Below are 26845 nucleotides of genomic sequence, written 5' to 3'. Positions count from 1 at the left end.
AGTAGTGAACCTAAGGTAGAACATTCGTGCTCCTATACTAAATAAGACCATTTTAAATAGTGATAATTATTATGAAGAAAATTTACTAGAGAAACAGAATATGGAGTATAGCGACAGAAGTTAAAAGGAAAGCTCTTTATGTATAACATTCAGAGAAATTGTTTCTGAAATGACACAATTTGCACTGAAATCTACATTAAGAGAAGGAGCCAGTGATGAACAGATCTGGAAGAAGAGAATTCCCAGTAGAGGAAACAACAGATGCAATGACCCTGAGGAAAAGGAAGGTGGCGGGTGTGGCTAGAGCTCAGGAACGGGGAAGTGAGTGATAGAAGGTGAGATCAGAGAGCTAGGTTTATACCCGTAATCTAGACTACACAAGAATTCTGTAAGGCCATGCTAAATTAAAAAATATATATATTCTAAGTGTGATGCAAAGTCACAGAGGATTTTAAGAAGTGTAACATCATATTTAAGGAATAAAGCATACCATTTAAAAAGATTACCCAGGCATCAGCGTGATGAATGGATCACAGTGTGGTCAAGTATAAACACAAAGTCCCTAGGAAGTCTAACAGCTTACTCTTCCCTACAAAAACTTTCTGTCTGAAGGTCCCAAAGGAAAATTTCAAAGTGCGTTTAAATAGTTTTCAAAACACTAAATTCTAAACAAGATTTTTCATGTACTTTACACACACTCACAGGAACAATCTAAAATGTTAAATTTGATACCTGTCTATATTCTAACAACTCAGAAAGATTTGTAAAATCCCTAAGAAGAAAGATACAGCTCCAACTATAAAAAGGTGATGAGCTGACAAAAACAACCAGATTATAATTTCATGCAAATGCTGTAATTTTTAACTAATCAAAAATAAAAAGTATAGATATTAAAATGTACATATATATAAACATGATCCCTCTTGACTGACCACCAGCAACTGGATTTTAGAAACGTTTGATAAACTGGTGATTTACAAGAGAAATCAACCTAAGTGTCCTACATTGTATTAAATCTTTTTGGATAATTAGTTATCTATATATTGTTTTTATTTTGTTCAAAGTCTGTTGAAAATCTTTAATCGATGAATTCAAGGAATGAAATAAAGTTTTCAGTATATTGCACTTATTAAAAACAAAGCACTCGAACAGGTTGACACTGACATTTATCTCAGAAAAGGCAAAGGAGGAACTAAAAAACTAAATGACTTGGGGCGCGTGGGTGGCACAGCGGTTAAGCGTCTGCCTTCGGCTCAGGGCGTGATCCCGGCGTTGTGGGATCGAGCCCCACATCAGGCTCCTCCGCTATGAGCCTGCTTCTTCCTCTCCCACTCCCCCTGCTTGTGTTCCCTCTCTCGCTGGCTGTCTCTATCTCTGTCAAATAAATAAATAAAATCTTTAAAAAAAAAAAAAACTAAACGACGAAACCTCAAACAATGTATAATTTTTAAATGGAAATATATTGATTTAGAGGAAGACTCTTGATGGAGCTCCTACTTTCAATTAGATGTATTTATATTATATACTTCAGTGGGAAAAAATTGAGATGACCTGTAATTTTTCATCAACTAAACTGGAAGAAATATAAAGTAAATTAAAGATAGAAGTTTTAGGGGTGCCTGGGTGGCTCATTTGGATAAGCATCTGCCTTCAGTCCAGGTCATGGTCCCAGGGTCCTGGGATCAAGTCCCACACAGGGCTCCCAGCTCAGCTCCCTCTGCCTCTCCCATGTTCTCTCTTGCTCTCTCAAATTTAAAAAAAAAAAAAAAGAAGAAGAAGAAAGAAAAAAACTTAAAAAAAATAGAAGTTTCACACCAAAAACCCCAAATAATCCAATTAAAAAATAGGCAGAGGACCTGAATGCACATTTTTCCAAAGGAAACATAACGATAACCACATGAAAAGATGCTCAGTATCACCGATCATGATGGAAATCAAAACCACAATAAGATATCACCTCACACCTCTCAGAATGGCTAAAATCAAAGACACAAGAAATAACAAGTGTTGACAAGGATGTGAAGAAAAAGGAACCCTTGTGCACCATTGGTGGGAACGCAAACTAGTGCAGCCATGGTGGGAAATAATACAAAGGTTCCTCAAAAAATTAAAAATAGAACTACCCTATGATCTAGTAGTTCCACTACCAGGTATTCACCCAAAGAATATGAAAACACTAATTCAAAAAGATATATGCATTCCTATGCTTATTGCAGCGTTATTTACAATAGCCAAGACAGGGAAGCAACCCAAGTGTCCACCGACAGAGGAATGGATAAAGAAGATGTGGTGTGTGTGTACACACACACACACACACACACACACACACACACACACACACTGGAATATTACTCAGCCATCAAAAAGAATGAAATCTTGCCATTTGCAACAACTCAGATGGAGCTAGAATGTATTATCCTAAGTGAAGTTAAGTCAGTCAGAGAAAGACAAATACTATATGATTTCACTCATCTGTGGAATTTAAGAAACAAAACAAATGAACAAAGAAAAAATGAGACAAAAAACAAAAACTCTTAAATAAATAAACTGGTGGTTGCCAGAGGAGATGTAGGTGGGCAGATGGGTTGATAAGCAGTGAGAAATGTATAGAACTGCTAAATCATTATAAAGTATGCCTGAAACTAATCTAACAATGTATGTTCATTGAAAAAAAAAAAAACAGAAGTTTTATGCAGAAAGCACTCTGAACAAAAGAGAATGGCATTTGTGAAAATACCCAGTCTAAAATATTTACACATTTTAATATGCAAAAATTTTTCCTACTTTTGAGTAGACTCTGCTCTGAACAACTATAGAGAGAACACTTTCTCAAAAGCATGCAAGAGTCAACTGAAGGTAGCAATAATTTCAAATCTGGATAAATGTACAAGGATATGTATGTATTTGTTTAGAAATGGTTTAATTTTGGAAAATCATTTTTGAACAGAACTATCTGAAAGGTCACCCAATAAAATAAAACTAAATTGTCAGTCTTTAAATATTTTAAAAATTAACTTATTTTAGCTCTTCCATCCACTCTTAATAAATAATACACTTTATGGTTACCCTCTTGATATGAATGTTAGAACACATTTTTTAAATTTTGTAAAATGTCAATTATTTTCCCTATGACATCAATTAAGTGGCAGCACACTGTTTTGTTTTTTTAAGATTTTATTTATATATTCGACAGAGATTGAGACAGCCAGCGAGAGAGGGAACACAAGCAGGGGGAATGGGAGAGGAAGAAGCAGGCTCATAGCGGAGGAGCCTGATGTGGGGCTCGATCCCATAACGCCGGGATCACACCCTGAGCCGAAGGCAGACGCTTAACCGTTGTGCCACCCAGGCGCCCCAGCACACTGTTTTTTATCTTATGTACTACCAAAATTTGCTTACCCAATCACCTTCCTCTTGGACATTCAATGTGTACTTACGTTTTCATGAAACATGCTATGATAAATACCATTTCATGTATGTCTTGTTCAGTCCATGCTTCCAATTATTTCCCTAGACTTAAACTGCCTGAGGCAGAATTGCTGGGTTAAAAGAAACATGTTTTAAGGGCTTTTAATAGATAATGAAAGACGCTTCTTCAAGGATGCTGGATACAAGGAAAGATGTAATTGACCTTCTTCCCACATCCTTATCCACAAGAAATGTTACATTGTTTTTAAAAATTAAAACCTTCCCTTTTTACAGAATATAAGTGCAACAGGTTTAATTTTTATTTTCATATGCAATCTCATTTTTGTTACGTTTTCACTTAATTGGGGAGAAGGAAAAGGTCATATAGTCAATGATTTAAAATTCAAAAGATATGAAACAAAATACAGAGAACACACTCACAGTTACCAGAGGGAAGGGGGGTAAGGGAATGGGGGAAATAGGTGATGGGGATTAAGGAGGGCACTTGTCGTGATGAGCACTGAGTAATATATGGAACTGTTGAATTACTGTATTGTACATCTGAAACTAATATAACACTGCATGCTGATTATACTAGAGTTTAAATAAAATCTTAAAAAAAAAAAAAAAAGATAGGAAAGAGCACAAAGTAAAAAGTCACCCTTAGGAGACTTTTAGGCCCAGTATCTCTTTCATGTGAACATGATCACACAGTATATACTCTTTTGCATTTGAGTCTTTCATGCACCCTATCTCTGAGATTCATGAAATTGCCATCTCGATAGTTCGGTTCCTTTTATTACAAGGTGGTGTTCCATTGTTTGGATACTAGTTACGTATGCACCTGTTAAGAAACACTGGCGTTGCTTACAGTTTGGGGCTATTATGAGTAAGGTTGTTATGAACAACCTTTATACAGACATACGCTTTCATTTCTCTTGGGCATGTAAATACTTTAGAAATAAAATTTCTGGGTCCCATAATAATTCTATTTTAACTGTATAAAAACCATTCTCCAAAATGGCTGTACCATTTTATATCCCACCAGCACAGGTCTATCATCTTTTTTTTGCCACCTACTTTTTATGATCAGTTCTTTAGTCCTCTTTTTCACCTTCATCTGGATTGAGTATTCTTTAGTATTTCCATGTCTCCACTGGCTTATTTTTGTATGTGTGACTCCTTTATGGATTAGAGTATGTACAATTAACCTACCCCAGTATACTTTCAAATATCACGCCCCTTCACATGTAAACTTAACGACATGACCACACTATGCTTTCACATCCCCATACCATCCTTAGTTCTAGTGTGGTCACACATTTCTCTTCTACATATACTACAGACCTCCAATGCAAACTCACTGTGTTTGCTTTAAATAGCCAGTTATCTTTTAAAGAAAACTCTAAGACCAAAGGAAAAAAGTAAGCCTTTGACATATATTCACATAATTACTCTTTTACCTGCTTTTCATTTTTTTTATATAAGTCTGCCTTTCCATCTAGTGTCATTAAAAGTTCCTTTAACACTTCTGGTAATAGAGGCCTGCTGGCAATAAATTCTCTAAGCTTTTGTTTGGTAAAAATGTCTTAATTTCACCTCATTTTTAAAAAATATTTTCAGTGGTTATAGAATTCTAGATCAGCTTTTCTCTTTTAGCACTTTCAAAATGCATTCCACTGTCTTCTGGCTGGTACCGCTTCAGACAAGAAGTAAGCAGTCCTTCTATCCTTGTTCCCTGTGCATAATGTCTTTTTTGCTGGTGTTAAAAAAATTTTTTTTTCATTGATTTTCACCCATTCATTATGTTTATTTTACCTTGTTTGGGTTTCTTCAAGAGTCTGGAATCTGTGGGTTTTATAGCTGTTCATCAATTTGGAAAATTTTGGGCCATTCCCTCTTCAAACAGTTTTTCTGCCACTCCTACTGCTCCCCACCCCCAACCACTCCCTTATATGCATGATAAACATTTACTATCGTCCCACAGGTCATGGGCTTTGCTCCTTTCATTTTTCTTTCTGTGCTTCAGTTTGGGAGGTTTCTACTGCTATGCCTTCAAACTCATGGATTTTGTCTGATGCAGTGTAGAATCTGCTGTTAAGCTGGTCAGTGAATTTTTTATTTCATGTATTTCTCAGCACTAGAAGTTCCATTTAGTCCTTTATAAAATCTCTCTTCTCATTATGTTCATATTTCCCTTTAAATCCTTGAGCATACTTATAATAGCTATTTTAAAGTCCTTTACTGCAATCTCCATCATCTGTTATTTGTCTATGTTTCTATTTATAATTTTTTTCCTCCTGGTTATAGGTTACATTTTCCTGAATATCTGAATTTTTTTCTTTTAAAGCATTTTCAATTTTCTTTTGACAGACAGTTAAATAACTTGTGGACAGCTTAGCTGTTTCAAAGGCTGTTTTCAGGTTTTGCTAGGACAGATCTACAGTTGTCTTTACTCTGTGGTTAGTTCAGTTCTTTACTAATAAAGCATGACCTTTCTGTACTTTCAACCTAATAGCCCTAGGGTTCAAAGAAGTGTTTTAATTTTTAACTAGCCAATCTATTCACTTCTTTATTAATCTGATGGTTTTTCAAGTGATTATTTTCTTTTCCTTCCAGGAAAGCAATCATATGCTCTGTTATTAATTGTAATTTTGTCTCCAATCCATATCTTCATTTCATTCCTTTTTCTTATTTGGTTACACTTGTTAAAACCTCCAGAAAAATGTGAAATACTTTCTTGTTCTTGATTTTAATGTGATGTCTCCAATATTTCATTAACTCTTTAGTTTAATCAAAGCTGTACAACTTCCACGCTTTTTTCATGTTAGAAATCTTTTGGTGCCTTAGGCGATATAAATAAAATCATTCTGTTTTCCTCTAGAATTTATGCCCCCCAAAAAGTATCAGTAAAAATGTAAAAGGTTAAGCATTTTTAAGTGAACTTAAAAGTTCAGAATCTATATAAAAGAGGCCTTATACCTCTACTGACTTGACACAGAAAAAGATTTAAATAAATGAAAAGACATAAATTATAGGAAAGGAAGATTTCATGTAAAGATGTTCCCTAAATTAATTTCTAAATTTAGTGCAAACCCAACCAAACTATAAAAGAAAAAATAAATTAGACACAATTCAAATTTTCATATAAAGAAACTGAATATGTGAGAACAGCTGATACTGAGAAGCAGGATACTAAAGGGGCCAGTCCAACCACCCAGTAAAGCAATTATAGTAAAGTAATTAAATCAATGTAGAATTAAAATAAACACACTAATTAATGCAACAGAATAAAGTCTAAAAAACAGATTCACATATATTTGGAAATGCTTTTTATATTTCATTATATTTTATCATAAAATTATGACTTTGGTAGGCATTGAAAAGTTACACAGTAAGTTATGTCAGAGCACTAACCTAAGCATCTCAAAAAAATAAAGCTCAATTTTTATCTCCCTTCCTATACCACAATAAATGCCAAAAGGATCAAAGGTATAAAAGAAATTAAACCATTATTTTACTAGAAAATATATAAATCTTCAAAGGAAAACCTTCCATAAATAGCAATAATAGCAAAAAGTATTTGCAACATACATGACAAAGTACTGATTCAGCTAATATATAAAAAGATTTTAAGGATTCATTTTTTTAATATCCACTAGAAAACAGAAAAGGATATAAAAAAGCTGTGCACTGAATAAAATATACCCAACTTCACTCAAAAATCAGTGAAATGAAAATTAAAATAACGTTTCATTTTGTACCTACCTGATAAATAATAATAAACAGTATTTGAAAAATGTTAGATAACTCTCTGATCCAGCATTTCTACCAAAGCCATATCAACACATGTACACGTACACACACATACACACACACACGACTCCCACCATATGCAGGACATTTCTTCTAGCGTTTTTTAAAAGCAAAAATCTGGAAATAATCTAACAATTCATTAATATCAGATCTATTTTAAATTAATTATGGTACTTTCATAATCATTATTATAAAGTTCTTAAAAAGAATGAGGTAAATATACCTAAGAGTTGATATGGAATCATTTTCAAGACCTACTGATAAGTGAAAATGACAAGTAAACAATACATGAATGCAAGGGTATGTATGAATATATAAGTACATTACATGTCTGGAAGATACTCAAGAAATCTGTAATAGTGGCCTCCCTCAAGGACTAGGGGTTTGGAACTGAAGGCTTACTTTATAGTTGAGTATATGCTACTTCAATACATGTATAGTCACCCAATACATGTATTTCTTTTTCTTAAAATATCTAGCTAAATAAAAAGAGAAAAGAAAGTGGGGGGGGGGGCGAAGGGGAGAGAGAGGGAAGGAGGGGGAAGGGAGAGAGAAAAAGGAGGGAGGAATCTATTTTATTGTTGCTTTTGTAATCTTAGGAGAAGGAAGTAAAGAAGATACAGCAAGAAAGTGAATTCTGATTCCTACTTAGAAGTGATAGTGGTTTGTTTAACAAAAACAGGGTCATATTCTTGTATATTCTGCTTTTTCACCGAATTCATCACAAGTATTCTCTCTCTTCAAAAATTCACTTCCCAGAACATCATTTCAAACGGCTGTGTCACATTCCACTCTACGAACATGCCACTCCTCTGAATTTAATGTACATTCTATTTTCATTAATATAAACTTCACTTCTATGAGCATCCGTACACTCAAAGCTCTGTAAATATTTAAGAACTACTCTGTATTAAGATAAATTTCTAGAAGTGAAATTACAAGGTCAAGGGCAGGTATATTTCAAAGTTTCTGAAACCTACCGCCAATCTATCTCCCAAGTTACTCAAATTTCCAATTCCGACAACTATATGTGGTTCTCATTTCTTCACTTTGCTCGTCCTAAATAATACCATTCTCTTTTTGTCAATTTTCTAGGTAAGAAAATACAATCTTATTTCAAATCTAAATGTTTCTGATTACGAAAGTGGCTAAAGATTTTTTATGTTTTTGAATTACCCATTCATGTATTTAGCAGCTTTTTAAATAATTGGTGGGTATTTTTCTTAACAGTTAGTAAAAGCTATTTATATATTAAGAATGACACTCATGCTATCAATACCATTACTATTAACATTGTTGTAGTTTGTTATCCCCCTTAAATTTTATTCATGATGTTTTATAATAGCTTTAAATTCAACATGATTGAAAAATTCAAGTGAGGCAAGCATATGCTTAAAATTTAAATATTTCCTGAAGTAAAAAACTGGTTGTTAAATGCCTGTTTTCTCTGCCTCTTTGAGCTCTGCAAATTTTAAGGTATGTCATCTTTTGCTTTACAATTCCACTAGAGTTAGCATACAGTATTATGTTATTTTTGGGTATACAATATAGCGATTTGACAATTCTACATATTACGCAGTGTTCATCATGATAACTGTACTCTTAATACCCATCACCCAATTCACCCACCGCCTACCCACCTCTCCTCTGGCAACCAGTTTGTTCTCTTATTCTTTCTTTCTTTGTTTTTTAAAGGTCCTAATTTTTAATTATTCATTCCTTCCTCAATAATGAGAGAGCAATCCAAGCTAAGAATTTATCCAAACTCATAGCAGACAATTCTTCTTAGAAACCCTTTACTGAACCCTAGGTGATAACAGAACTTCCTTCTGGGGTCAAGCTGAAGAAATTCAGTGACAGACCAGTTTGAGATTTTTGTGGAGGACACCAAACCTGTTGGCTAGGAAATTTCATCTCTGTGTGGTTCATTCTACCCTCTTCTTAATGGAGTATTCCATATATGGTTTTCTGCTGGGCTCAGCTTTTATTCTGAATATTCAGTTTAGCTTCATTCACTGTGCTTTTGCCAACCATGCTTATGGTTGGTAAGAATGGTAAGAATCATACCATTGCTTATGAGACTTCTGTCTGGGACAGGTGTTATTTCAATGCAGTCACCATGTTCAGTGTTAAGAATATGGTGGTGAACAAAACAGGGAGGGTTCTGTGGGTTGGACGTACACAGCAAGAGAATTCAATCTAATATAGGGGTTAAGCAACATTGCCTTTGAATATTGTTGCCTTCAGGAGGGCAAAAAGTGCTTCCGAGAAAGTGCTTCCAGTCTGTTCCATGAGTTAACCCCCCAGAAGTAAAGTACCCCTCTTTACTCATGCCCTACATACATCTTGCTACTTTTTCAGAGAAGAGAAAAGAATTTCAATACACTTTCAAGATCTTCCTTCAATCTCCTGATAATAAGATTTATCTCCGTAACTCCAAGGCAAGCTTTCCAGTTAAAGGTTAAGCCTCTTTACAAAATGGCACTTCTGCCCTTTCATAAATCTCCTTACTTAAAGGATTAGCTGAGGCATTTGGAGGTTCATATATACTGGTTCCCCATATTTCATCACCAGCCCTTTCTCTAAAAGTTCAATTTTCTCCCCTACAGTTTCTTATTTCCACATCTCTTTTTGGTTAAACTATTTCCTCCACTCAAAATGCCCTAACCACCTGTATCGCCTATTAGTATCATTATCCTTTATAAAAGCAATTTAAAGCGCTCCAAGAAAACTCCCTGATCTTCCTAAATAGATATAAACTTCCTTCTCTGATGATTTCATATCATGTTAACTACACACTAATGCCTTCTACTTTGTAACATACTATTTGGGTACCTGCCATGTGTCATTCCACTGAATATCACAATGCAGTCTTGGCTTGTCCTCTGAAAGTAAAAACTGAGTGAAATCTGTTGCATTTCTATACACTAATAATGAAGCAGCAGAAAGAGAAATTAAGGAATCAATCCCATTTACAATTACACCAAAAATAATAAGATACCCAGGAATAAACCTAACCAATAAGGTGAAAGACCTGTACTTTTAAAACTATAAAACACTGATGAAAGAAATTGAAGATGACACAAAGAAATGGAGGAACATTCCATGCTCATGGATTGGAAGAACAAATATTGTTAAAATGTCTATACTCCCAAATCAATCTACACATTTAATGCAATCCCTATCAAAATACCAACAACATATTTCACAGAGCTAGAACAAACAATCCTCAAATTTGTATGAAACCACAAAAGACCCTGAATAGCCAAAGCAATCCTGAAAAAGAAAAACAGACTTCAAGCTCTATTACAAAGCTGTAGTGATCAAGACAGTATGGTACTGGCACAAAAACAGACACACAGATCAACAGAACAGAAAAGAAAACCCAGAAATGCACCCACAATTATATGGTCAATTAATCTTCAACAAAGCAGGAAAGAATATCCAATGGAAAAAAGACAGTCTCTTCAATAAATGGTGCTGGGAAAACTGGACAGCTACATGCAGAAGAATGAAACTCAACCACCTTCTTATACCATACACAAAAATAAATTCAAAATGGGTTAAAGACCTAAATGTGAGACCTGAAAACCATAAAAATCCTAGAAGAGAACATAGGCAGTAACTTCTTTGACACTGGCCATCACAACTTCTTTCTAGATACGTCTCTCGATTCAAGGGAAACAAAAGCAAAAATAAACTACTGGGACATCATCAAGATAAAAAGTTTCTGCACAGCAAAGGAAACAATTCACAAAAATAAAAAGTAACCTATGGAATAGGAGAAGATATTCGTAAATGACATCTGTAAAGGGTTAGTATCCCATATATAAAGAACTTCTAAAACTCAACATCCAAAAAAATGAACAATCCAATTTAAAAAAATGGGAAGAAGACATGAATAGACATTCTTCCAAAGAAGACATACGTATGAAAAGATGCTCAATATCACTTAGCATCAGGGAAATGCAAATCAAAACTAAAATGAGATATTACCTCACACCTGTCAGAATGGCTAAAATGAACAACACAAGAAACAAGTGTAGGCAAGGATGTGGAGAAAGTGGAACCCTCACGAACTGCTGGTGGGAATGCAAACTGGTGAGGCCACTCTGGAAAACAGTATGGAGCTTCCTCAAAAAATTAAAAATAGAACTATCCTATGATCCAGCAATTACACTACTAGGTATTTACCCAAAAAGCACAAAATTATGAATTCAAAGGGGTACATGCACCCCGATGTTTATAGCAGCATTATCTACAATAGCCAAATTATGGAAACAGCCCAAGTGTCCATCTACTGATCAATGGATAAAGATGATGTTGTATGTATGTATGCGTACACACACACACACACACACACACAAATGGAGTATTACTTAAGCTGTAAAAAAAAAGAATGAAATCTAGCCATTGCAATGAATCATTATATGGGACACCTGAAACTAATATTACACTACATGTTAACTAACTGGAATTTAAATAAAACTTAAAATAAAAGCAGATAGAAGCAGACTGATCCACTGTCAGGAAAGAGACCCAGGTGTGACCTTTTGATGTTCAATTTCCTTATCTATAAGTAGAGAGAACATTTCCTAAGTATCTATTTCATATGGACATTGTTAGAATTAAATAATATCACATTTATAAATGTACCTGGTGCTAAATAGATTCATTTTTTGTGCTTCCTACTAAAAAATAAAAGGAAAAAACTGTGTGTTATTCACCCAAAATGTCTATAGTATGTTCCTTAAGAGTGTTCAGCAAAAATTTAAAAATTTAAATGTTATCCTTTACCAAATATTTGATGCCAGTATAAAAAGATACATAACAGATAAAACAGAGAGTAAACAAGTGAAACAATATATTTATTGTGCCAGATGGACAGAGTCCTAGAAAAGCATAAATTATTAAAATTTACTTAAATAGAAAACAAATTATCTAATATAACTTATTAAGTTATTAAGTCAGCAATATAAAAAACTTATTCAAAATAAAATTCTAGACCCAAGTAACTACCAGAACCTTCTATCAAGCATCTTGGGGGGGGGGGGGGCCTTATACAAACTCTTCAAGAGAAAAAGAAGAATGACTCTTTTGAAAAAGGAGAACAACCTAGATGTCAAAACTAGACAAGAGTATTAAAAAATTCAGACCAATCTCATTGGTGAAAAAGATACAATGGCCCCAAAAAACATATCAGCAAACAAAATCCAGCAATATATAAAAAGAATAGTACAACACAATGAAATTGGATTTATTCCTTGAATACAATAATGGTTTCTCACTGGAAAACAAATCAATTTTGTAAATGTCTGCAATAAAAAGATTTAGGAACAAAATTCTTAACAACATTTCAATAACTACAGAAAAATTGCTTGGAAAAAAGTTCGACAATATAAAATTTTAAAAAGGGACCTCTTATGGGGTGCCCGGGTGGCTCAGTTGGATAAGTGACTGCCTTTGGCTCAGGTCATGATCCTGGAGTCCCAGGATCGAATCCCATATCAGGTTTCCTGCCCAGCAGGGGGTCTGCTTCTCCCACTGACCCTTCCCCCCTCATGCTCTCTCTCTATTAAAATCTTTTTTAAAAAAATTAAAAAATAAATAATTAAAAAGGGACCTCTTAAAATATTAGAAATATAGAAACGTCTTATAAGTAACATCATACTTAATGGTAAAAACTCACTTTCCACTAAGACAAGAGTATCTTTGGTCACCATTTCTATTCAATACTGTGCTGTAAGTTCTAGCCAGTATGATAAGGGGGTGGGGATGGGGAGTAGTGGTAAAACCAAAACCATCCCTATTCACAGATCAGATAATTGTATATAAAAAAAAGTACAAAATAATTTCAGACACATTACTGATATTAATAAGAGAATTCAAATTCAGGAAGATTGCTGAATTCAGAATAAATTTACAAACAACTATATTCTATGTTCCAGCAGTAGAAATGAAAATTTTAAAACACCATTTTATAGCATTTTTAATAAGATTTTATTTATTTTGAGAGAGAGAGCAAGAACAAGCTGGGGGGGAGGGGGCACAGAGGAAGAGAGAGAATTTCAACCAGACTCCATTCTGAGAATGGAACTCCACATGGGGTTCGATCTCAGGACCATGAAATCATGACCTGAGCTAAAATCAAGAGTCAGACACTTAATTGACTGAGCCACCCAGATTTCCCTATTCCACTTTTAAAAACCAAGAATCTATGAATAAATCTAACAAAATTTCTCTAATGTCCTTATGACCCCTGAAATCTCCTAATGACTGAATTAGTCTCTCCTGCAGAAAAAAGTTACAACCTCTGAACAAAATACATAATGACAATGGCCTAAAGTCCCTGGAGAATAAACAAAAGCGGTCAGATTCCAAGGACAGTGAAAACTAGCAAATACAGGCTAGCATGAGGTTAAGTTTCACACTTTCTCATAGCTTTTATCCCAAAGCCAAGGCCCATTTGGGCGGAACAGTGAAAATCTGATAGAAAACTTGTAGTCTTTTTGTCTTACAGAATTAGAAGCCAGTTTTTGCAGCAATTACAGCTGCTGAAAAAAAGAAGAAAGAATCCTGGGGAGATGAGGGAGTAAGAGAGAGGAAGCCTCTAGTTCTGTAATATGAACTCTATGTCTCTGGTTGCCATGTGAATTGTGAATGCTTAAAAACAGACTCAAAGCAAGCCAGTTAAAGAAACGAAATGAACTGAGACACTTTGAAGTTTGAATCCAACTAAGAAATTAAACAACTGCTCAATCTCAATCTCTCTCTTTCTCTCTCTCACACACACACATACAAACACGCACCCCTCTGAGAAAATCACAACAGAATCCAGAATCCCCACAACAAAACTTTCAGAATGTCCAGGATTCATCCAAAATGTTACCTAGCCTCAAGTGAAAAGATAATCAACTAAGATCAATTCCAAGACTACCCAGGTGTTAGAATTACTAAGACTTTAGGCCAAGTATTCTAACTATACTTCATGAAATATAAAAAATGTGTCCACAATGAACGAAAAGACAGAAAATCTCTATCTCAGAAATAGAATGAGAAAGCATCAGATCAAAATTCTAAAGATTCCACTAGATGGACTTAAGAGCAGATCAGAGCAACATAGGAAAAGTCAGTGAACATGAAGATAAATTAATGGAAATTATTCAGCCTGAAGAACATAGAAAAAAAAGATTGAAAAATATAAACAAAGACTTCAGGATCTGTGAGACAGAAATAAAAATTCTGAAATATAAGTAAATGAGATTCAGAAGGAGATAAAGAATGGGGGAAAAAAATTGAAGAATTAATTGCCAAATTTACCACTATATGTAGTGAAAGACCTAAACACTCAACATGCTCATCAGCAAAGCCTAAGGAGGACACAGAAGGAACAACAACAAAAACAAGAACAAAACTTTCCTGAGGCACATCTTAGTCAAACTGCTGAAAAACAAGAATAAAGAAAAAAAACCTTAAAAGTATTCAGAGGGGAAAAAAAGACAATATGTAATACACATACATACACACACACACACACAGGACAACAATCATTTAAATTCTGACTTATCAGAAACAATGGGAAAGAGATGAGAGAGAAACAATGTTTTTAAGGTGTAGAAAGAAAAATTCATCAATCAAAAGTTTAACATTCGCTAAAAAAAAAAAATCCTTTAGGAATAAATGCAAAGTAAAAACTTTTCAAACAAAGAAATACAGTGAGAATTTACCCCTACAGATGCGCACTACAAGAAATGCTAATAACTAAAGTTCTTCAGACTGAAATGAAGTGGTACCATATGAAGGGTCAGATCTTCAAAGAGAAATAAAGAGCACTGGCTATAGTAACCCCCTGGATAAATACTAGAATATTATTCCCCTCAATTCTATAAAGTAAATAGGTCTGTTTAAACTAATATTTTGACAATGTATTTTGACATTTAGACTATATTAAATGCAATTCACTTCACAACTATGGCATATAAAGGACGGGAGAGAGGATATAAATGGGCAGGCATGGCTGAAATATTGCTATACATGCGTAGTACAATATTAATTCAGTTAAATGAAAAATTAATTAGGTACAGTGTGATTTCTACAGCAATCAGCCCAAAAATATATTACATAAAAACACTAAAACATAAACTAAAGGAGAATTCCAAAACATTTACCAATTTAAAGGTTAGGACAAAAGAAATGAAGGAAGGAAAAACAGAGAACTTAAATCAGACTGCATCAATAATTACATGTTAATGGTCTACTATTTTCATACTGGCAAAATCCAACTCACGCTGTCTCCAAAAGGACTAAAATTATGATACAGTTAGGTTGAAAATTAAAAGGCACACCACAAAGGTAGTTAGCATACAAAAGGGGGAGTAGCTATATTAACATCGAATAAAACAAACTTCCAAGTAAAAATATTACCAGAGATGAAAAGGGGCACATCATAATGATAAAAAGGTGAAGTCATCAGAAAGATGTATCATAAACATGTAAGTAAGTACCTAAAGTAAAGCTTCAAAATACAGGAAGAAAAAACCTGACAGAAATAAAGAGTGAAGGAGACAGCTCCACAATCACAATGGGAAATAGTTCAGTAAGTTAATTAATTAAAAATCAGGAAAGACAGATAGCTAAACAACACTATCAACTAGCTTAACCTAATATTTGTAAAGCATTACCCCACCAACTGCAGAATACAGATTCAAGTGTATTTGCCAAAGAAGACCACATGCTGAGCCATAAACAAGCATTAGAGATTTAAATGTATTTAAATTATACAGAGTATCCTTTATGATCACAATGAAATTAGAAATCAAAACAATAAGATATCTAAGGGGCGCCTGGGTGGCTCAGTGATTACATGTCTGCCTTTAGCTCAGGTCATGATCTCAGGGTCCTGGGAATGAGCCCCATGTCAGGATCCCCACTCAACAGGGGGTCTGCTTCTCCATATTCCTTCTGCCCCTCCTCCCCCCATAACGTGTCCTCATACATGCACATGTGTGCTGTCTCTCAAATAAATAAAATCTTAAAAAAAAAAAAAAAGATATCTAAGAAATCTCCCTGATTCTAAAACTTGACAAATTAAACAACACAATTAGAAATGACTGATTTGTCATAGAAGATATCCTAAGGAAAATCATAAAATATTTTTAACAGTAATAATAAAAAAAATTAAAATATCTGGGATGCAGCCAAAGCAGTCATTAGAGGGAAATTAACAGCTTTAAAATTCTCATAGGAAAAGAAAATAACAGATAAACAAATAAATAAATGAAATTCTTATAAGAAAAAATGCTTATTAGGGAAAAAAGAAAAATATAAAAATGAAAGACCTAAAGTTCCAATGTAAAAAGCTTTAAAAAGAGCTAAATAAGGAAAAGGAAGGAAAAAGTAAAAATAATGAAACAGAAAACATAATAGAGTCACTGTTAATAAATGCAGCTAAAGACAAACATTAGTTCCTTGAAAAGATTAACAAAATTGATAAATGCCTACCTAGATTGATAAAAAGAGAAAACAAATTATCAATATCAGGAATGAAAGAGGGATTATCACTACAAAGCCTAGAAACATGAAAGGCCTAAGAAAGTAATATGTACAACTGCACACCAAAAACTTTGATAACTTCCATGAAATGGAGAAATTTCTTAAGAATACTATTAATTAATACTAAAACTGACAAAAAATGAAAATATACTCTGAATAGCCATATATGCATATATGTTATATGTACATTTATGAGAGTTGAATCTGTTATTAAAAACCTTCCCACAAAGAAAAGTCTCAGCCCAGATAGCTGCTTAGGTGACTCTATCAAAACATTTAAGAAGTAACACCAATATAACACAAATGCTTTCAGGAAAAAGGGGAAACTATTTTTCACTTCATTTTACAAAGGCAGGTAACTCTAATACCAAATACGGCCAAATATAAATAGGATAATACATTATGGCCAAGGACTATCCCAGGAATTCAAAGTTGGTTTTAACATTTGAAAATCTAACAAGTAGGGGCGCCTGGGTGGCACAGCGGTTAAGCGTCTGCCTTCGGCTCAGGGCGTGATCCCGGCATTATGGGATCGAGCCCCACATCAGGCTCCTCTGCTATGAGCCTGCTTCTTCCTCTCCCACTCCCCCTGCTTGTGTTCCCTCTCTTGCTGGCTGTCTCTATCTCTGTCAAATAAATAAATAAAATCTTTGAAAAAAAAAAAAGAAAGAAAAAAGAAAATCTAACAAGTAATTTACCACATTAACAGAACAAAGGTGAAAGATGTTATCATCTCCACAGATGGAAAAAAAGAGTATGTGGCAATATTCAACACCCATTCACGACAAAAACTAAGTGAAATAGGAAGAGAGTGGAACGTCCTGAACCTGGCAGAGGCAACTGATGAAAAATCTACAGCTAACGCCATACTTGATGAAATTTTTTTTAAAAGCATATTATAAAAACTTTTATAAATCTAGAAGACTTATAAAATATAGATGGAGACAATCTTTTTAACAAAAATTATAAACCCAAAAAGCTATAAAAGATTTATTTGAATATATAAAAATTTAAAACTTATGAATAAAAAATTATTATAAATAAAGCAAAAAAGCACATCTAAATGTCCAATATATTTATGAAAAGGATGTTCAAATTCACTAGCCAGAAAATACAAATGAAGAAACAGTAACATTTTAGAGTTACTGGTCTATCAAAAATTAAACAGAATTTATACCTGCACACATTTAGGTATCTCACACATTGGAGATAGAAATATGATGAACTAGTCATTTTGGAAAACATTTTGGGAATACTATTAAACGTAAAATGCATATACCCTTTGATCCAGCAATCCCACACTTGAGAATAAAAAGCCATACAGTCTCTGATCTAGCAATCATATTCTTGAGAATCATTTTCAGAGAAAAGTCCCCATTATAAAAGGACATATATAATAGGATACGACTGCAACGATGTTTATGGTAGCAAAATAATGGAAACAAATACCACTGATATGGAAATGATGGAATAAATTATGGTATAACTATGCATGGCATTTTAACCAAGGTATTACAGTATGTTTCAGTATGTAGGCATCAGGAAGACTGATTTCGAGCTTTATCAGAGGATGTGGAAGAGGACTTCCATGAAACACTGTTGAGTGAGAAAAATAAGAGGTACAAAAGCTAGCATCCAAAACACCCATATAAAAGTTTAAAAGCTGCACCAGAACATGTTTGTGTTTCTGTATGCTGTACCATATTGTAGACGATAAATATGCCTGGTTTTGTTAACATGGGCTGGCTTTCAGGCAGCAAGAGAGGAGGAAAGTCTATGTGTGAGACATCAGCAGCCCTCAACCAAAAGAGGAAGAAAAAAAAAAAACTTTGAAAAAATAGGTAATTACATTTATGATCTATAAACTCAAATAAAATATGTATTTGTATGAATATATACGAAGATGCTAAATGAAAATTAAATTTATAAAAATGTTCAAGACATGATTGTTGAATATCTTTCTACTGTCATCTCAATCTGAGTTTGAAGTTTTGTGATTTAAGCTAGATTTCTTTTTCCATAGAGACAAAAAGAAGTCCTGCATTCTTTATCTCAGAATAAAATGTTCAATTAATTAAATTAAATTTCTTATGTAAGAAAGTTCTAGGATTCTGGCAGTGGTACTGAAGGAAACATCAGAAAATCTGATCATAATCATAAAACTAAGGAATGGTAACAGGTGCATCTAAATCATTCGGCCATTTCCTTTTGTGCAGGTTGCTCTGGAACTCCAGCCAACTTATTCCCCTCACAAGGAGGTAATTTATATTACATATAGTGCATGAAACTGGAGAAGAGTAAAGTTAAATTTAATGTTAGGTATTAAATGCTAATTTCTCAATGGAAATCTAAACTCTATAAAACTCTCCATTACAAAGAAATGACTAAAATAGATTAGTCTTTTCAAATAAAGTTGTCACAGAATCACAACTCCAGAAAAATATTCTCCTTAACTTTAATTCTAAAGGGCCTGTGGGCAGGAGAACAAGAGCCAAATTTTCATGTAATTCCCAAGTCCCAATATTAAGAGAAATAATAAATTTCATTTGGAGAAAAACCTAAGTGCTTGGCAAAAATTTCAGTCAGCATCAATTATTTCAATGCAAGTTAAATATGGTGACATTATTCAAATTTTGTAATATTAATTGTATATCTTTGCATGATTTATAAAGTTATCCAAAAATTTTTTTCATCTATTTCTAAGTATAATCAGTGTTCTCTATCAGAATGAAACAAAGTGCAAAGAATGTTTAGTTCACTTTGAACGTCAATAGTACAAATACCATAAATAAGGACCATATAGTCAACATCATGAATTATGTCTTCCCTTATCATTCAGCAATAGGAAGGCCTGATTTTAAGGCATATTTGTGTTCCATTTTGACTCAACAGATCAACAAATACTGTACGAAAAATTAGAGAGAGAAAGCATTTTGAATCCATTACAGCATGAAATGGAAATGAATAAGCAAATAAAAGAAGCAAACGGGTGAGGAAAAGAAACAGACTTGGAGAAACTGGAATACAGTTAAGGCAAGGGAACTGTGGCAAAGTCAAGAACTTCTCAAAAAAAAAAGAATGCTTTAAAGAGAAATTTCTGCATATATAGAGAAAAAAATTTAAGTCTTAGAAAGTATGGTGGGGGGAGATCATTAGAAATTTCTAATGTTAAGTTAAGCTAATTCTTTCAGAACAGGAATAATCATATAAAAATAAAATTTACCTTTTCAGATTCACCATTGCCCAAGGAATCCCAGTAGGTGTGTTAAAGGCAGGAAGGAGTTTCTCAGCCAGCTGAACTGCTTTAACCTTGAATATCTGAGATGAAAACATAAAAACATTTTTTATAAAAAAATTATAGCCACCCATTAATAAATTATAGCCATTATCATTTGCTGATCTCTCTCAGACGCATACTACAGGGAAGAAGTCCAAGGGGGAATAATGGCATCTCTTTGGTACCATGTAGCATACAGCAATCAGAGAAAATGTTGGTAAACTGGATACTGAGGAAAACTACCAGTGTGTAATGTCCTGAAATTATAATTATTGAAAGGGAAAGATAGGTTTTGGTGATAATATTATCTGTATTTTCAGATGGCAAAGGTCTTAGAGAAAACATCAGGTTACAAAATGTCCATACAATGGTATATAACCTTAGTACAAATACTAAAACAAAAAGATGCAACCCAATTTGGATAAATGTCCTTGAATTACTTACCGTAAGCATGTTTATGACTCAACATTTTCCATCAAGGTTTGTCCACATTATTAAAAAGAAAAGGCCTGAGTTCACATTCCCAGTTTGAGAGTAATAAATGCTTCACCCCTTAGTCCTAATTACTGCTATTTTGGGTACCAAAACAATAAATTACCTTAATATCAGTGGATTCCAACATTTTAAATCATGTACTACTACCAAAATATACACAGTAAAATTTCAATATTCTTAGCATATCCAAATAGATAGGCTTGTGTATCCCACTTCGGAAACTGCTGACTTAGAGGCTCCAAACTGAGACTGGGTCATAATATCCTATTGCCCTTCAACAGATGACTGGATTAGAAGATGTGGTCCATATATACAATGGAATATTACTCAGCCATCAGAAAGAACGAGTTCTCAACATTTGCTGCAACATGGATGGGACTGGAGGAGATAATGCTAAGAAAATAAGTCAAGCAGAGAAAGACAATTATCATATGGTTTCACTCATTTATGGAACATAAGAAGTAGGAAGATCGGTAGGAGAAGAAAAGGAAGAAGGAAGGGGGGGTAAACAGAAGGGGGAATGAACCATGAGAGACTATGGACTCTGGGAAACAAACTGAGGGCTTTGCGGGGGGCGGGGGGGCCAGAATGGGATAGGCTGGTGATGGGTAGTAAGGAGGGCACATATTGCATGGTGCACTGGGTGTTATACACAAGTAATGAATCATGGAACTTTACATCAAAAACTAGAGATGTACTGTATGGTGACTAACATAATATAATAAAAAGATATTATTATTTAAAAAAAAACAGGAAAAGTGGTATGTTCTCCTATATGCTTCAAGCCAATCTTTTCTCAAATTGATTTCAAATTGATTAGATACTTAAGCTCTCATCTTTCCACTCCAGTCAAATGTTTTTGATAAAATATTATTAAATCCTTCAAATAAGTAGTCGAGAGTCTGGAACAGATCAAAGTTCTACACTGAGGTTACATTAAACAAAGCATCCCAACATTACTGGGGGTAGAAGATACCAGAAATATGTGCAAGCTGACAAAGAAATAAGATTTTTAAATGTTTTGCAAGGTTCCTTAAATGAGGCAAAACCTCTTAGCAGAATTTTAATTAGATATTCTCATATACCAACAATTTACCATTTCCTTGAATACCTACTTTGACGCAAAAGTCTCAATGAAAAATGTAACAATTTTAGGTTAAAGTTTTAATAAATTTCTCAAATTCATCTCATTAATTCAGAAAAGCAAATGTAAACTGTTCTCTCCATATTAACATTTATAAGTTAAAAAAGTCAAGTTACATTATATAGTGAACAACAGTACTGCTTGTGTTTACCATGAAGGCGAAGGGACTAAGTTCTTACCTAATATTAATATCGTGGATTTATTAATCACATATTTTTATATTACATCTTTTCTACATATAAAAAGTAATAGTCAAAACAGTAAAATTACTTACAAACATAAACATTTTCTAAGTAGAAAGCATTCTCATTTCACTTCCAGAAGTAAACTTCTAAAAGATATTTTCTGATTTTTACCTACTTTGTGCTATTAATAACAGATAACATATATACTAACCAGTTAAAGTACACAGCCCCCCCAACACAACATCCTAATATTAATATCACTGAGAAAAATTTCCTTATATAATAGTGTGCTTATCTTAATTTATTCACAAATATACAAACTCTTTAATGATAAATAAATAAGACCCCTACATAACCTATCTTCAGAAACATATTTTGGAGACAGCAGCAACAGCTAATTTAAATCACATTATTTTTTGCCATGAAAAATCCAGAACATATCAAAGTAAAAAAATAAGTCTCTTTTCCAATCCGATTCCTCAACCACACAGTTCCTTCTACAATGCAAACAGCTATCAGTTTCTTAAATATCTAGTAAATATTTTGCGCTAAATCAGTTCCATGTGCATGGTTCTAGCCTTGTCACATCGAATCCTCATTTTTTGACCCTCCCAGAAACAGAAATTCTGTTAACAGTTTACACACATAGTTTTTGTCTCTGTGTCTCTCAAGCATGGAATAGCATGTGCTCTATTCTGAACCTGCTTCTTTCACTTTACTGTACCTTGGAGATCTTCCCGAATCAGTCCACAAAGGTCTACCACATCCTTCTCTTCAGTGGCTGCAGAATTTCTCCTTGTATGGATGTACGGAATTTATTTAGTCCCCTATGTAACAAACATATGTTTCCAAACTGTGTGACTATATAAGATAAATTCCAAAATGGGAACTGAAGTATATCAATGGGTATACTGATTTGTAATTTCAACGGTTAATGACAATTTGTCTTCCATGCGTTTTACTAATTTAAATTCTTACTGGAATGTATGAGAAACCATTTCCCTGTGTTCTTGTCAACACAAAAGTTAGCAAAATTTTGATTGCCGCCAATCTCATACAGTCCCCAATTTACAAAGATCCAACTTACTGATGAACACCTCACAATTTTTCAACTTTACAATGATGTTAAAGTGATATGCATTCAGTAGAAACCAACTATAAATTTTTTATCTTTTTCCAGGCTAGAGAAATGTGGTGGAGAGTCCCTCATGATACTGGGCATAGGCAGCGAACCACAGGTCCCAGTCAGTCATAGGATCGTGAAGATGAACAACCAATACACTTCCAACCGTTCTGTACCACACAACCATTCTGTCTTTGACTTTCACTACAGGATTCAATAAATTACAGGAGATATTCAGACTTTATTATAAAATAGGCTTTATGTTATGATTTTGCAAAACTGTAGGCTAATGGAAGTGTTCTGAACACATTTAAGGTAAGCTAGGCTAAGCTATAACACTCAGTAGATTAAGTGTATTAAGTGCATTTTCAATTTACAGTATTTGCAACTTCTGATGGGTTTATCAGGATGTAACCCCGTTGTAAGTCAAGGAAGATCTGTAGTTGAAAAAGGAGACTCCAGTGTCATTTTTGTTTTCATTTATTTTATTATGAATGCAGTAAATACTCACACTCATTCAAATCTCCTTTCAAACACACCTTCAAACACTGCAGAGGATGGAAAAGTACATAACATTTCCCAGAGTCCACTCCACCTACGGTTTAACATCTGGCATAGGCATTGCCAAGCATACTTAAATATGCAGTATTTGGAAGGAAAAAGTAAGTGATCTGAGGCAGTGGCCTTGCAAGCATCATGGTGAAGGGATCTGATTCTTCTGTCGTGGCTCTAATAGAAGCTCTAGTGACTGGTCCCCATCCTCACAGAGACCATGTGGGCAATAAAGGCAATTGATTAGATATATGGTATGGCATGCTTGGGTATTTCTCCTGACTGCATGGTTCCAAGGTATATAACAAAAATGCTTCATGTCATGGCCCTCCCCAAGATTCAGTTAACTAATCAGTACCCTGTAATAAACCACTAGGTAAAACAGATTCTGCCAATTTTACTATGATTATTGATGGATAAGATGATGAGAACAACTCAATTATTCATGTTTAAGAGGCTCAATAGTATTAAGACTTCTACAACATTTCACTTATTTACAGAAAAAAACTTTTATGTGTTCAATGTCCATTATGTAAAATCTCCCAGTTAGTTTTACCAGAAAAAAAAAAATGGTAGGCAATGGAACTATGCTAAAACTGGTTCTAGGTTTAGAAGAATTAGGACGGGAAGAATTATTTCCAGGTGTGGAAGAATTGGAAGAAATGGGGTTAAACGGATACAAGGTGGCAAAATTACAAAGAGCTTTAAAATAAAAGTGATGAACCTTAAAGTAACATAACCAAAAACACAGAGAACCACTGTAGATTCTTGAGGAGGGAAGTGATATTAGAGTCCATGTGTGATAGCAAAGGAAACAGTCGACAAAACCAAAAGACAACCAATAGAATGGGAGAAGATATTTGCAAATGACATATCAGATAAAGGGCTAGTACCCAAAATCTATGAAGAACTTATCAAACTCAACACCCAAAGAAGAAATAATCCAATCAAGAAATGGGCAGAAGACATGAACAGACATTTCTCCAAAAAAGACACCCAAATGGCCAACAGACACATGAAAAAATGTTCAACATCATTCAGCATCAGGGAAATACAAACCAAAACCACAATGAGTTACCACCTCACACCAGTCAGAATGGCTAAAATTAACAAGTCAGGAAATGCCAGATGTCGGTGAGGATGCAGAGAAAGGGGAACCCTCCTACACTGTTGATGGGAACGCAAGCTGGGGCAGCCACTCTGGAAAACAGCATGGAGGTCCCTTAAGAAGTGAAAATAGAGCTACCCTACAACCCAGCAATTGCACTAGTGGGTATTTACCCCAAAGATATAAATGTAGTGATCTGAAGGGGCACCTGTACCCCAGTGTTTTTAGGAACTATGTCCACAATAGCCCAGATGGAAAGAGCCCAGATGTCCATGGACAGAGGAACGGATAAAGAAGATGTGGTGTACACACACACACACACACACACACACACACCACACAATGGTATATTACGCAGCCATCAAAAAATTGAAATCTTGCCATTTGCAATGACGTGGATGGAACTGAGAGTGTTATACTAAGCAAAATAAGTCAATCAGAGATAGACAATTATCATATGATCTCACTTGTGGAATTATGTGGAATTTAAGAAACAAAACAGAGGATCATAACAGAAGAGAGGAAAAAATAAAACAAGATGAAATCAGAGAGGAAGACAAACCATAAGAGACTCTTAACCATAGGAAACAAACTGAAGGTTGCTGGAGGGAAGAGAGGTGAGGGCATGGCGGAACTGGGCGATGGACATTAAGGAGGGCATGTGATGTAATGAGCACTGGGTATTATATAAGACTGATGAATCACTGACCTCTAGGTCTGAAATCAATAAGACAGTATATGATAATTAATTGAATTTAAGTTTAAAAAAAAGAATCCATGGGTGCTTTTGTTTTCTTTATTGAATTAAATTACTAATGTAATACGCTTGCAGCCTGTTTTCAACCTAGCAGAGAGTGAAGAGTTCAGAATGCTCAAATGACTCCCCATCTCATTCAGAGTAAAAGTCCTTTAAGAGGCTATACGTCTTTATAAGCGATGCACCTCTATGACTTCTATGCCTCATTCTCTCCTTTCTTTCCCTTCCAGCAACCTACTTCAGCCCTATTAACCATCTTTGTTGTTTTCTAAGAGTGCCAGTTATGCTTTTGCTTCAGTGTCTTGTCATTTGCTGTTTCTTTCAACTAAAGGCTCTTATAAAAAGGCTCTCTCTTCTCCTTCAGGAGAAGCCATTCTCATGGCTCTCTTATCTCCTTCACGTCTCTATACAAATGTAAACCTCATACATACTCCCTGACCATCTTATTTGAAATTAAAACTTCTTTATCCCCTTCCATGCTCCACCTCTCTCCTTAGCGCTTCTCAATAACAGTGCGTGTACATGTATGTATAGTTGTGTAAACACATATGGGCTTTCACATACCTACCCCGTTCATTGCTGTTGAATACCTGAGATTTATAATAAAACAAGTAACTATCTTCTTTCTTTTCCATACCAACCCCACATCCCCAAAATATCTGATGTTAATATGCAAAGGTTTTAAGACCCTTTTTAAGATATTCTACAGAAATGTTGGGATGATGACAATGATATTAACACACACATATAGTAACCCATTTAATTCTCACAACAACCCAATGAGATAAATACTGTTACTCCCATTTTACAGAGTAGGAAACTGAGGTTTAAAACAAGTAAGTTAATTTGCCCAAGGTCATACAACTACTCATGGAAAGCCTGAATTTAAACCTAGGCAGTCTAGCTCCAGAGTCCATGCTCTTGCTTATCAAATTCACTATTAGAAATAGATATCTAGATTACTGACATCTTGATATAGACACAACTGTAGACAAAGACAATTACTACACCTTGCATTATTTAATCTCACTTTTTGTAGTCAATAATTAAATTCCTCATGGTATTTGACTAATTCATTGCACATCTCTTTGTCCTGTATCTTACATCCTCCCTTTTGAATGATACTTTGGCTAATATAAAAATCTGAGTTGGCAGTTATTTTATCTTAGCGATCTAAAGATATCACTCCGGTGTACTGCACTGAGCACTCTGCTGTCAGCTGTCATCCTTCTGTAAGTAATCAGCCCTTTCTCTTTAGTAGCTTTTAATATTTCTTCCTTATTTTTTATATCTTTTCAAATATTGATTCTCTATCATTTATTCCATTAAACTCATCTAAGACTCTCACTAAACATTCTTTGAAACCTCTATTTTCTATTTCTCAATTCTTCTTCTTAATTTCTCTCCTTGACTCTCTATATTGCATTC

General features: G+C 34.3%; 1 protein-coding gene across 3 annotated transcripts in view; it reads right to left on the bottom strand.

The window, feature by feature from the left end:
- The window catches only part of MAN1A2 (mannosidase alpha class 1A member 2), a 187814-nt gene that overhangs the window by 75937 nt on the left and 85032 nt on the right, over positions 1–26845 (bottom strand). For all 3 annotated transcript variants that reach the window (XM_045801407.2, XM_045801408.2, XM_087866198.1), the window contains exon 6: positions 20000–20094. In XM_045801407.2, the coding sequence (XP_045657363.1) occupies positions 20000–20094 (95 nt within the window). The remainder of the gene's footprint in view (positions 1–19999; positions 20095–26845) is intronic.

This window comes from Ursus americanus, chromosome 12 (assembly GCF_024610735.1).
Source record: "Ursus americanus isolate L20-20 chromosome 12, mUrsAme1.1.p, whole genome shotgun sequence".
NCBI lineage: Eukaryota > Metazoa > Chordata > Mammalia > Carnivora > Ursidae > Ursus > Ursus americanus.
This window is presented reverse-complemented; position numbering and strand designations above follow the sequence as displayed.